Source organism: Phaethon lepturus, unplaced genomic scaffold, assembly GCF_000687285.1.
Source record: "Phaethon lepturus isolate BGI_N335 unplaced genomic scaffold, ASM68728v1 scaffold2410, whole genome shotgun sequence".
Lineage (NCBI taxonomy): Eukaryota > Metazoa > Chordata > Aves > Phaethontiformes > Phaethontidae > Phaethon > Phaethon lepturus.
In genome coordinates this window covers 4,915-17,110 of record NW_010509625.1, presented here as the reverse complement: position 1 = coordinate 17,110, position 12,196 = coordinate 4,915, and the positions used below count along the sequence as shown (strand labels likewise).

The window sequence follows — 12,196 nt, the reverse complement described above, 5'->3', positions numbered from 1 at the left end:
CTGGTTTTCTTATTCTAAAGTACCAGATTTTTTCCCTGCTGATCCATCTCTATCTGCAGACACTTTAAATTGTTAATTTTTTTGATACAAGTGGAATTTCCCTGACCAATTCTTCTGTATATTTCTGAATGACTGAAAATTTGCTGTCAGAATTATACTAGATGCTAAGTTAGAGTTTAAATAAGACTTTTTCTTTTCCCCACTAATTGCACTTGCTTTATGTGGAAAGGTTTTCTTTTTCCCTGCTACCTCCAATAAAACTGTGATATTTGATTCAAACGATCTTGGAAATTCAAATTTGGGTATCTCATAACCCACTTCTGTCCGATGTGCTGTGGTCACTAGTAAAACTTGTGTACCAAAGATATTCTATGCTCTTCAGATCCTCTGGTGCTAAAACCGTGATTACAAGAAGTGGTATACCAGGTGAGGCAGAGTCTGACCAAAAACCCCAGCCAGAAGGAGGGGATAAGAAACAATGACTGTATTTCCAAATAAAAATAGTTTAATTTTTGGCTTAAATTTTTAATATTCAATTTTTTACTAAAAGGTTGCCTATAGGAAATGCATATTACAGTAATTTTTAGACAGATTGTTCTTTCAGGTTTTCCCTGCCTGTAGCGATATACTTATTTTTTTATAGTTGTGCAGCCTCTCTGTGGAAATGATTTATTAAGTTCCTTCCATAAGCCTTTCCTTCCCGTAATTGGAGTTCCCATTAGGAACCTGATGCAGGTGGTATCTAAATGTATCAAACTCCTACTGCCCTCACAGGTTCTCTACTGTACCTTAATGGTAGATTTATTGCTTATAAAGAGTCTCTGTTTGTTCTATGTGAGTGCAGATGGGCAGTTACTCAGTGGGATTTGTGCTCCCACTGAGTAACTTAATCCTGATTTAGAGTGTTTAAATGATGCGGAAGTTTTCATGAAAATGATTTTGATTTGGATGGAGTGATGAGCGAATAAGTGGGTGTGTATATGTATACAGCTAATTTTAGTGAAGGCTTTGGCTTTATACCAGTCTGTTAATGTATCTTAATTTATTCCTTAATGATGAGTCTGTGAGGTCTGTTAGATTTGAGGAAGCTTCTCATGAAAAAACAATAAATGTAAGGACAAAATTTTAGTGCAGTTTGTCTCATACATGCTGAAATAAAAAGATTTATTAAGAATTGAGATTAAAAAACAGAAATGAGGTAAAGTAATAATTACATATACTTTAATCTTTAAAGTGGCTTTTAGTGAATCTTGTTTTCTGGCTACAATGTGATAGCTAAATCTCATCTTTTGGACTGACAGAGATGCAAACTGTTTAATATTTGCTCTGAATGGAAACAATTTTACCTGCACTAATGCTTTTATTGAATGTGCGAAGATAGAGAAATCATGAGAAAACTCAGTTTATGGGATAAATTCTAGGAAAGGATACTTTAAAACTGCTAACAAAACAGTTTTTTTTCAGTTGATATTCATTACACTTCCCCTTGTCTTCACGACCTCGTCTCTTGTTTTGATACCACCACCAAGGGACAGCTTTATCAGAAGTTTAGCAAATTGCCTTGTTGTTGGATGCGTTTGATCAGGCAGATAAAGTGCTTTTCCGGCCAGCGGGGCGGCAGGAGGCAGTGTCGGGATGCTGGAGCTGTGCTGGCATGCTCACCTGCTGCCGCCCCGGTGCTGGGGAGAAGCAAGACCTTTGCTTTTGTTGAGGATGTTTTTTGAACAGTAGTAAGAAGAGATGTTTCTCTTTAGCTCTCACAGCCGTCAGAGACCAAAGGCCAAATCTTTATACCTAGGCCAGAAGAGAGTAAATCTATCGGCTTTTTTGTCTCATGGAGTTTCATTCAGAACTTCCTAAGTATTTTCAAATGCAGCCTCTTGGATTACTTCTCTTTGCCTGACTCCCTGCAGGCTGAAGCAGTGGGTAGAACTTATGAAGAAGATGTATTTTGGACATATAATTTGACAGAATTAGGTTTATTATCTTTCCTCTTGGCCCTTTTTTTTTCCTTTTCACTTTTTCTTTATTGTTACAGTGCTTTCTACTCAGTTGCCCATACCCTGCACCTTTCAGTTCGTACCCAGACTTTTCTTTGGAGCCATGCAAATATTTTCCCAGAGCTGGGGTAGGGAGTAGCTCCTACTGAAGTCCAGCAGTTACACATGTGGGGCATCTGAGCTCCACCAGCTTTGGCATTTGTGGTCAGATGATACTGGCAGTGTTAAAAGGCTGTCCTCTTTTCCCCTGGACCTTTTTCCCCTATACTTTTCCCTTTTTCCTTGACATCTTTTTACAGAGGGATGGGCGTGTGGTTTGTTAGCTTGGGGTGCTTTGTGGGGAGGGAAGCCCTTTCATTTACACTGTGTGTTTCAGCATGGGCTATCATGTAAGGAAGTCAGAGTGCTCTTTAAGACCTAATTTTGTCATTGCCATCAGATGCTAGATGTGAAATAAACCCTTAGTCAGGGATTTTTCCCTGGCCTCAGGAAGGACCGGCTTTCCTCCAAACATTTCAAGGCGCGCCGTATGTTCTTAGAGAGATTACGATAATGCAAAGAACTATTTTCTTCTTCCAAATGACAGCAGAAACAATGCTGAGACCTTGATTCTTTGCTTTTTGGGCCAGGAAGTTTGTCCGAAGGAAAGAGAAGGCTTCCTCGCCTCTGCAGCATCCTGCCCGCAGTGGTGCAGGCAGGGCTCCAACTTGGGGGCTGCGAGATCTGTCCCTCTCTAGAAACACCCATGCCTCTCGCATGGCCTCCCAGAGGACTCTGAAGTGTGGGATGACAGCCACATGTAACATTGTCTTCCTCCTACTAGGCACTTAAGCTGCAGTTGTTGGAAAAATGGTAAATCACCACGCAAGTGGTTATCTTCAGAAAAAGACGCAACTGCACACTGCATACTCAGCTTTTCGCCTATCTTTTCTATAGAACTAGCTGTAAGTTGGATTTTGACAATTTTGCTTGAGTAGATAAATGATTGGTATTTAAATCATAGCTTGGGCCATGCTAACATAATTTTTTAATCTATTCTGTGGACAGAAAGGCTTCACAGACATTGAACCAGACCTTGACTCTGTTAACTAAAGGAGGAAATGCTCTGTCTGGGCAGGGAAACTTCATCTGTGGGTCTTGATGCCCACCTCAGTAGCCTGAGGTTTGATGCACTTGTGGAGATGATGAAAGGCTTTATCTGGGAAAGGGGTAGAGGGAGGAGCGGCGTTCCTGATTACCCCTGCTTCAGTAATGGCCTTCAGCATTTGCTGGCCGTTCAAAAAACTTGGAGGGAAAAACTTTTTTCAAGTTGAGCTGAAGGAAAAGACCCCCCTTGCATCAAAAAGTAAAGAATGAAAGAGATTTGGAAATTATTTCAGACTCAGGTGAGGGTATTTTTGACCTAAAATTAAATATTTAAACTTGCGGTTTGAAAGCTTTAATTTTTAAAATCCATTGTGGGGATCCTCCCAAATAAAGTCATTTTGCAGGCATTGACTGGAGTGACTTGTTTTGAAAGTCTCAAAACCAAGGGAGTTCCCTGAGTTTTTGGAATTTTTTAATGAATTTTTCTTTTTAAATGAAGCTTTGAGTATGTGTTTTTCTCTAAATCCTCTCCATTTTGGCTGAAAACTGCTGTTTATTTCTACTCCTATAACAAGCTCTGAGGAGAAAACTTCTTGTGGAAATAGTTTCTGAAAGCAAGAAAAATCAGTGCTCTACTTCTACTCAAATTCTGTCAAAACAAACAAACAAACAAACAAACAAAAAAAGAGCTTACCCATGCAATCTGGGCCCCAGTGTCCCTGGCAGCACTCAGGTTGTTCAAATTCCTTCATACAATGATGCCGACATCCCGGAAAAGAAAGCGTGTGTGTTTTAATTTCTAGATAATACCTGAGGAAAAGAAGTCAGAATTGTTTTAAAGTACTTAAAAGCCTCCAATAGAGAAAAATTAAATTCTTAATCTCTTCTCCTTTCAGTGTCAGATAAGAGCACTTTAAGCTTAGTTGAATTGATTTGTTTTTTTCTTCATTAAAACATACACTGCACATCAAGGTCTAAAAAGATCCTTATAACTGTTTCTTTTGCATAGTATATTTATCTTTTCTAATTTCTGCAGTTAAACACAGCAGTTTTCTCTAAGTTTTGATCTGAAATAATATTTTAAGAAATATTTAGTAACAAGGTTCTTTTAAATGCTAAGTAAGCTTAAAATAGTTGTTTACATTTTCCCTAAAATACTACTTTGCTTTTTTTTAATCTGAAAGCCAGATTTCTATTTGTTTTGAGATATTTCTTTCTGTCCTCACCCTCACTCCCATTTGTCATTTTGAAAAATCTGGGGTTAATATGATAAGGTATGAATGATATTTATATATTATTCATATCAAGTATGCAGAATAAACAAGGAAGTGATTTTATAATATCACTCAACAGAAAATCTCATAGGCCATGGATAGCAGTGTTTATTTTCCTCTTCTATATTTTGCTGATTGACTTTAGGCTTAAAGTACTCTAAGTGAAGCTTGAGTTCTGGAGTTACTGAAGCCAATGGTAAATGTTCCTTAAGAAAATTGCATTCTAATAGAGCCTTTGTAATATGAATGAACTTCTTCTAATTCATGGAGAACAATATCCATGGTGAAAAGCTCTGACAGAAACCGTACCGGCAGTCTGGTATCCCAGTCCCATTGGTAATTTTGGTGTAACCAGCAGGGCACTTGGTTTCGAAGTTTAAAGAGCAAGGTACACATTCAGTTTTCATTCGAATGAGCAGCTTTTGATCACATTGCTTCTTCATCTGTAACAGAGGAAGATTAATTAAAACGAAGGAAAAAGTTCTCTGAGTTGGTTTAACCCTGCTCCCGCTGGGATAGCTGAGAAATGACAAATTTAACTTGGCTTTGTTCCGCTCACGGACACAATAGTTACCTGCTCTGGAGCTAAACTAGGTAATAGACCACATATTAGGGCTTTGCAGTAGTCTTGTTTGCACAAAATATGTCCAACCACTGCAGGATAAACCCTTCTAAGAGTCATATTTCTCCTGAGAATGCTTTATCAACAAATACTACATGCAGCAGACTTAAGTGCCAGGTTATGGAGACAGCATCAGCCCATGGAGCATTAGTTCTCAAGTTGCCTTGCAAACCCAAAACAAGATGGAGAAAAACAAGTGTCAGCAAGTGCCTTCTCCATTCAATGGCAAAACTAAACATGAGGTGTGGAAGAAGTTGCTCGTGGCTCTGTGCACACAGAGCACAGCACAAGCCTTTGCTCATATCAAAAGGCAATTTTCATATTATCAGCATCATCGTGCTGAACTAAAGGACTATGGCTGGCATTTTCAAATTCACATAAAAGAATGACACCTAGTTTTGCACTGAAATCTAGTAGAAGTTATGGGCCTGACCCCACCAAAGTACACCAAGAAGTTCAGCCTCCTCTTTTTTTTTTACCTAGAGAAAGCAACAGAATGAACCAGCCCAGCTTGGGAAACCTGGCCATAGTCCTCCAGCTCAAACGCCAAGGGCTCATGTCCCTTGCTGTGGAGGTCCCAGTTTCAAGAACCCAAATCTGACAATTGACTTGAGAAAGTGGCAAAAAGGAGAAAAAGCTTAGGCTGTTGTCACAGTGGTGGTGTTGTGTTTTGTGGTTGTAGAATCATAGATTTGAAAATATCTATATACCAAAAATGGTGTCTGTTTCTTACTACTAAAACAGTTGACCTATTTTAAAGCAAAAAGTTTTTGCTGAACTCCATCTAACTTTGCCTTCATCTTTTTTCTTCTTGGTAAGTATTTGTAGAAGTAAGTTCATAATTCATAAATGGTAAGAAGTGATCAAATGCAAAATATCATCATTAAAAAACAACAAAAAGTAATAAATGAAATCATCATTCTCTGAGAGGAAGTACTGTGAAGTGCTCCATTTGCTATTCCAAGATAGCCATTTATCCACTGTGCTCTAACTATGGACCCATGTAGGTGGTCTTAACTCACTCAGGCAGTATTGACCATGACAGGCTTCCTGTCTGACACAGTAGAATTGAAGTGAACTCTCTGAATGGGATTTCAATTAAGCAGTCAAGTAGTCAATTATGACAATGTCTGAATAATTTCCAGGCTGATGTGAGGAAATACTTAATGTTTATCTTGAAAAACTGTACCTGCCCACTGTGTGTGTGCGCATGCGCGTGTGCGTGCACGTGTGCATCTATGTAAGGGCCAGTTCTAGCAGCATCATCCATTTGAAAATATTTAAATATGTTAATAGTTGTCTGTGGACATTTTAAGTAGTTTCCCAAATTATAAAACCAGAAGGACAATTGTACCAGGGGAGCATAATACAGGATAATGGAGGTTCTTGCATGAAATTTAGTTTGAACAAGAAGATCTTTTAGAAAGCATTCATTTGATTTGGAAATGGTCATTTGTGGAGAAACAAACTGTGGTATGTTGCTTCTGTTGTAATTTGTCTGTGATGGCTTTGCTTCTGTCTCCAACCATTGCTCATCTGTAGTTTGTTCAACAGGTAGGAAGCTGTTCTGCTTACCAAGTTTACTACTCCCTTCTTAGGAATACTTACAGTCTGAGATCAAAGTACATTTTCTTTGTGCACCTAAATAAATAGCATTTCTTGAATTCCCTGCTATGACTCTGGTTTCCCAGTTCTTGAGTCATTCCCCAGCTCTCCTCTGGAGCCCAAATAGTTTGGCAATAGCCTTCCTGGATGGAGGGCGTCAGACCCAGCCTGTCTGGGCAATTCCTGTGCACATGAATGGGACTTGTGCACTCCCCCTGCAAGGTCTTCTTTGTCCCCCACCTCAGAACATTTACTGTTAACCCTTTGTACAGCAGTGTCACAGCAGGAGCTTCAGGTCATTTGCTATCCAGGATCTATTCCAAGCCATCATTTCCAAGGATGGAACGCATCGCAGTGCCGTCATGTGTTGCTCCATGGACATTCTCCAGTATTTCTGGGCACACATGGGCTGCTGCAGCCTCATTGCAGAAGCTCACAGTTGGCCTGGGCAGGTACATTGGCACCTTGGGCAGGATTTCTACACATGCCACAGCCTGGTAGTCCTGGCTGAAGCCCTCACCCCAGAGGTCTCTCCCCTTGTTAGTTGTTCTTCCTTCAATGTTTGTGACAGCAGCACATTTCAGTAATGAAGATTGTGAGGATGTATCACAAACTCTGATAAGGCGATTAAGTTGCATGAGCTCTGAGGGACTCCACTTGATAGTCATCACCCAGTTTATAAGTGTATTTCAACATCTATTTAGTCTTCAAATTTTAGTCTTTATAAATATACTGTTGAAATGTGATTTGGGCAATGTTCAAGTGCGGTAGTTACATTTAGGCTGTGAAAATTTTACTGTTGCACAGATGCATTTCAGGCATCTTTGAAATAAAAATGAGACCTTTTTCCAGATGTGGGTATAATGTGGATACAGCTCTATCAGACACTTGGCAAAGCAGTGGTGAGCAGTGCCATGCTGAGCAGACCACGCAGCCTCCCTGACCTCTCAGCAGAGCCTGGGGCTGGTGAGGCACTGGACTCTCATGTCTCTTTGGGCTTCAGGTCTAAGGTGGCTCCCACAAACTCAGCCAGCGCACCTCTGAACCTTGCTTCTCATCCAAAACCACCTCATGAGGAACCAGCACAAGGGAACTGGACACTTCAAACCTTTCGAAACCATGGTGCTCAGCACGAATGCAGCCACCTTAATGGCCCACCCTTAATGGGAGATGACTCATGAACCAGAGCAAGAACCAACACAGCACAAACACACAGTTTGGGCACCTTAACTCCTATGAGTATTTCCACTGAGGCAAGTCAATACTGCTAATGTTGAAGAATCATCAGCTCAGAGCGTTGGCTCATTTTTCTGAGTCTTTAACCACGTATACTACTGAAGACCTGCTCCTTGCAGGTGCTTGGCGTAAGCCATTAAGAGTCTGGATAGATTGCTGGGTTCATAGAATATTAAGGTTCAGAAGTGAAAAAGCTGTTGGTAGGAGTAGCTGAAATTATCTCACTGCAGCAATTATAATCAAAAAGGCACCCCACAAAATTTCATTTTTGGAACAAGAAAACTCAAAGAGATTTTGCAAAGGTAAAATCCGAATAAAAATAAGATTTACCCCTTTCCTACTACCAGCTATAAAAAACTATTTGTTTTAGAATGGTGGGGTTGTTTCCACTTTCTCCCATTTCCTCATTTTCCCTTTATGCTGTTAGGGAAAATGAAAGGTGATTTGTTAGTGGCTCATTTTTAGAGATGGAACAAGTTAAACACATTTCCCAGTACTTGTTTGTACTTTTCAGAGTATTTTTCCATAAAAAAAAACAACCAACCAACAAAAAGCCCAAATCCTGAGTGGCTTCCCCCCTCCAATTTCTCCCTGTCCTTTTGTTTCCTCTTCTACAAGTGTGTTTTCTCCAGAATGCAGTAATTTAAAGCCTCATGTTGTGAGACAGTTTAAATGAGTGAATTTTTGCTGTTGAATTCCCGATTCAGATTTGTAACCTGACACTTTCTGCTTCTCTACAAGGGTGGTGAAAACAGATTTTTTGAAGTTCTGTAGATCCATAGGATTTGTATATGACAAATGCACCACTTCCCCAAAAGTCTACAGATCTCCTTCAATTTAGAACTTTGTGCAATCACTTCCGATAACTCAGTTCCCTAGATTTTTTCCCCACCTATCCGAAATAGCTTTTCCTCCTTACGGTTAGTAGAGTGGATAATTTTCACTATGGAAAAATTTCTGCTTTCATCTTCTGATTTATCAGAAATTCTAATGGTTTTCTTTTGTTGCTTTTGATGAATGTGTGAATGTGTCAGCTACAGTCTTTTGCCACATTTGCCATTTTTCAGAGACTTTTTCAGTGTACTCATGACATCTCCTTTGAGCCAAATTCTCATTTGGAATAAACAGATGCATTTCTGTTATTTCAGAGGACTGAATTACAGCGCTCTTAGTTTATAATTCATTGTCATAAAGATTAGTGACTGTTAAAGTGGGTTTTTCTTCTGTAAGATACAGTATCTGATAACCATTCTCTCTGTAACAGTGAAACAACCGACAACCCTATAGTGTAATACAGACATATAATAATTCATTACTTTGATAAAAAGCTGCTTCTTACCTCATCTGGGACTTGTGATGTCAAACACAGTTTCACTGCAGACAAAAAAGCCAAAAAGAATAAAACAACTGGATTTTTTTCCATTGTGAAGAATTTGATTTTTTTCCTTCACAGACCTCCAGACATGAGAACTAAAATTCTGACGTGAAGTGATCGTTTGCTAGAGGTGCTATTTCTTCTGCATTCTTAGGCAAATAGTTGAACAGGACTCTTGTCTTCCTGAAGGAAAATGAGTGAAGTATACAGCATGTGAAGTTTGCCTGCAGGCAGGAAAAATTCCAAAACGCAGAGTATTTGCTGAAAGTTTTCACTGCAAAGCTGAATAAACCCTTCCTAACTGAATGACAGGATATCCTGATGGGGCTCTGTTCATTTATCCCTCTCTCTGAAGCTGTTGACAGTACAAAACCAAGGACACTGAACTGTTACGACAGAAGATGTTTTCTTCTTTCAGGTGGGCATGGGTAGGGGACTGGATAACTGCTGTGCTTGTTGTCGTTACATTTGTTCAACTGATCTAAGGCAGAGCAAAGGATTTCTGGAAGTTGGTTTATCAGCCCTAATAACGTAAAGGTGGGTCTCCTGAATGTAGTTCTGGGAGAAATATTACTGACTTTATCTCAGGGGGCCAAAAGAACACATTCCAGCTTTGGTTAGGTGGATAAAAAAGGGGATTTTTTTTCTTTTTGCTATTTTTGTTAAATCATTTTGACTGATTTCCTGGAGCTAGTCAGAGGAAAATTAACTCCGATATGTTGCTTGCATATGATTAGGACGGATGAGTAGACAGACATTTTGAGTTGCCCAAATCAAAATTGTTTCTCTTTCTTCTCAGAGTTCATAGAATCATAGAATCTTTGGGTTGGAAGGGACCTTTTAAGGACATCAGGTTGCTCTGAGCCCTGTCCAACCTCACCTTGAAAGTGTCCAGGGATGGGGCATCTACCACCACTCTGGGCAACCTGTGCCAGTGGTTCACCACCCTCATTGTGAAAAATTTCTTCCTTATAAGTAGTTCTTTAGCTCTTTTCTAGTGCTGCTCTCTGCTGCTTCTCTGGTCCGTCTTGCAACGGCAGCCTCTCCCATTTCTTAAATAGCTAATAATTTGGCTGCCTCCAGTTTGCCAGCTTTGCTTTGTGCCCCTGACTTTATAATTTTTTAATCATTTGAAAGCAATCTGTAAGCACACCTTAATACAAAGTTGCATTTTAAAACTACATTATATTTTTGACTGAAGAATCCACAGAAATACAGTGCTGTAGACACAGCACTTTCTCCCACATTCCTAGCTGTAGTCATTGCTAGATGCCGCATTCACCTGTAGACCACAAATGTAATGCTTGATGCAATTGTAACCTACTATCTTGATCTCCATATTGTTTTCCCAAAGAACTCAGTGGTGATACATATATAACAGAAAAAATCACCTACTTTTGTTAGAAGCTCTAAGTGAATACTGAAAAATTGCTGGTAGGAGATGGCAGGGCAAGATGTTTCCTGCACGCTCATCAGATCCTGTTCCTTTCTGCTATACCATGAGGAAAGTAAATAATTTCTTGTTTGTGCAGACAAGATAGCAGCCAGTGGTCGTGATGTACGTGCTGATGATATGTATGGCCCTGAGAAGTGCTGTTTCTCTTTTCTGAGGTCAAGGACTTTCACGTTACTTTGGTTTCGCATACAATGTACAATCTGGCCTGGTGGAAGGAATGGCTCAGGTTTTCCTCTGAAAGACCAGAATCCTGGAGGATCTCCTCCCCTCTGCAATGATAGCCCAGGGTCGCATCCCATCCTCCGTTGGATGTTTGGGAGTAAAACATATCCTCCCTCTTCCATAGTGTGCCTTGTTGGAGCGTGGGCAGGGTGGCCGTCTGGGCAGGGTCTACACTACTCAGGCAAAACGCATTTGCCTGGTCCCTGTGTGTGTGATGGCAGGAGCTGACAGCTGCTGCAGCAGCTTGAGGTCAGCTGGGTTTTTTGCCTGGTGCCACTTCAGACAGCGCGGCGATGAAAGGGGCTGTAAATCAAGCACGTCCCTTTCCTGTCCTGTAGCTCAAGATAAAAAGCAACACACATCAGCTCTCTTGTTATCTGCCGTTACCTCCCTTATAGGCATTTGTGTGAAGTAAACCCTTTTTCCCTTTCCTTCCTCTCCCTTCGTGTCAGAGCGTGGCCGCCCCGCTAACTGCTGTGATGACTGCTTTCCCTGCTCCGGAGGAATCGGCCACCCTTTCCTTGCGTGGGGATTTTCCTCATTTGCGGGGGTTAAATACAGACTGGGCCAGGCTCTAACTATGACTCGGCCTGGCCAGCTCCTGCCCCGCTCTGGGCAGAAATACCGGCTAATACATCACCTGCCACACAGGACAGGGCTCCCCGGGGCCTCGGGGGGTGGGAAGGCAACACCCCAAAGTGCGAAACAGCCTGTGCAGTGTGGCACCATCGTTGAGGGCAGCGTACCCGCGAGCTGGCTGGGGAGCTGGCTACCTTCTTGCTCAGGACGAGGTGGCCTCGGTGGCCTAGCCAGTGCCCAAGGTACCAGGCCGCGGCCAGCTCCAGCGCTGTTGTCCGTGCTGCCTTGGGTGCTGGCGTGCTGTTGGCATGGGCAGGACACCCTCTCTGCTGGGTTTCACCCTTTGCTTTTAGAAACACAACACCGGTGCTCTCTCCAGGCTGGGACCCACATCCTTCCTTCCCCTTCCCCTGCTGCTGCCCGGGCCACAGAGTGCCGAGGGGTCCGCGCACCTCTGGGACCCCCAGTGGGGATTCCACCCGTCGGCGTGTTACCCCGCGCATTGCTGCATCTGCACCGACTTTGGCCTTGGCCCTCCTCCAGCTCCTGTCCTTGGTGTGTTTGTATCCTGTCCTGGCTGCCCAGCCTGCATATTTCAGGGGCTGTCCTCCTCCAACGTCATGGTGGCAAGCTATCACGTTCTCGTTATCTCACCACTCACACAGCTCAGCTGAGGCCTTTGTGCACTTGCATTTCCTATTCCTGCTTTTTCCTGGCTTTAGCAGGATATTTTATTTTAGC

The 12,196-nt window shown here is 41.6% G+C and overlaps 1 protein-coding gene across 1 annotated transcript in view; it reads right to left on the bottom strand.

Annotated features, from left to right (window-relative positions):
- The window catches only part of STAB2 (stabilin 2), an 87,866-nt gene extending 75,908 nt beyond the window's left edge, over window positions 1–11,958 (bottom strand). The window contains exons 1-3 of the mRNA XM_010291694.1: window positions 11,623–11,958; window positions 4,670–4,803; window positions 3,781–3,896 (exon numbers count right to left, since the gene is read on the bottom strand). Of these exons, the coding sequence (XP_010289996.1) occupies window positions 3,781–3,896; window positions 4,670–4,803; window positions 11,623–11,958 (586 nt within the window). The remainder of the gene's footprint in view (window positions 1–3,780; window positions 3,897–4,669; window positions 4,804–11,622) is intronic.
- Between the last annotated feature and the right edge of the window lie 238 nt (window positions 11,959–12,196).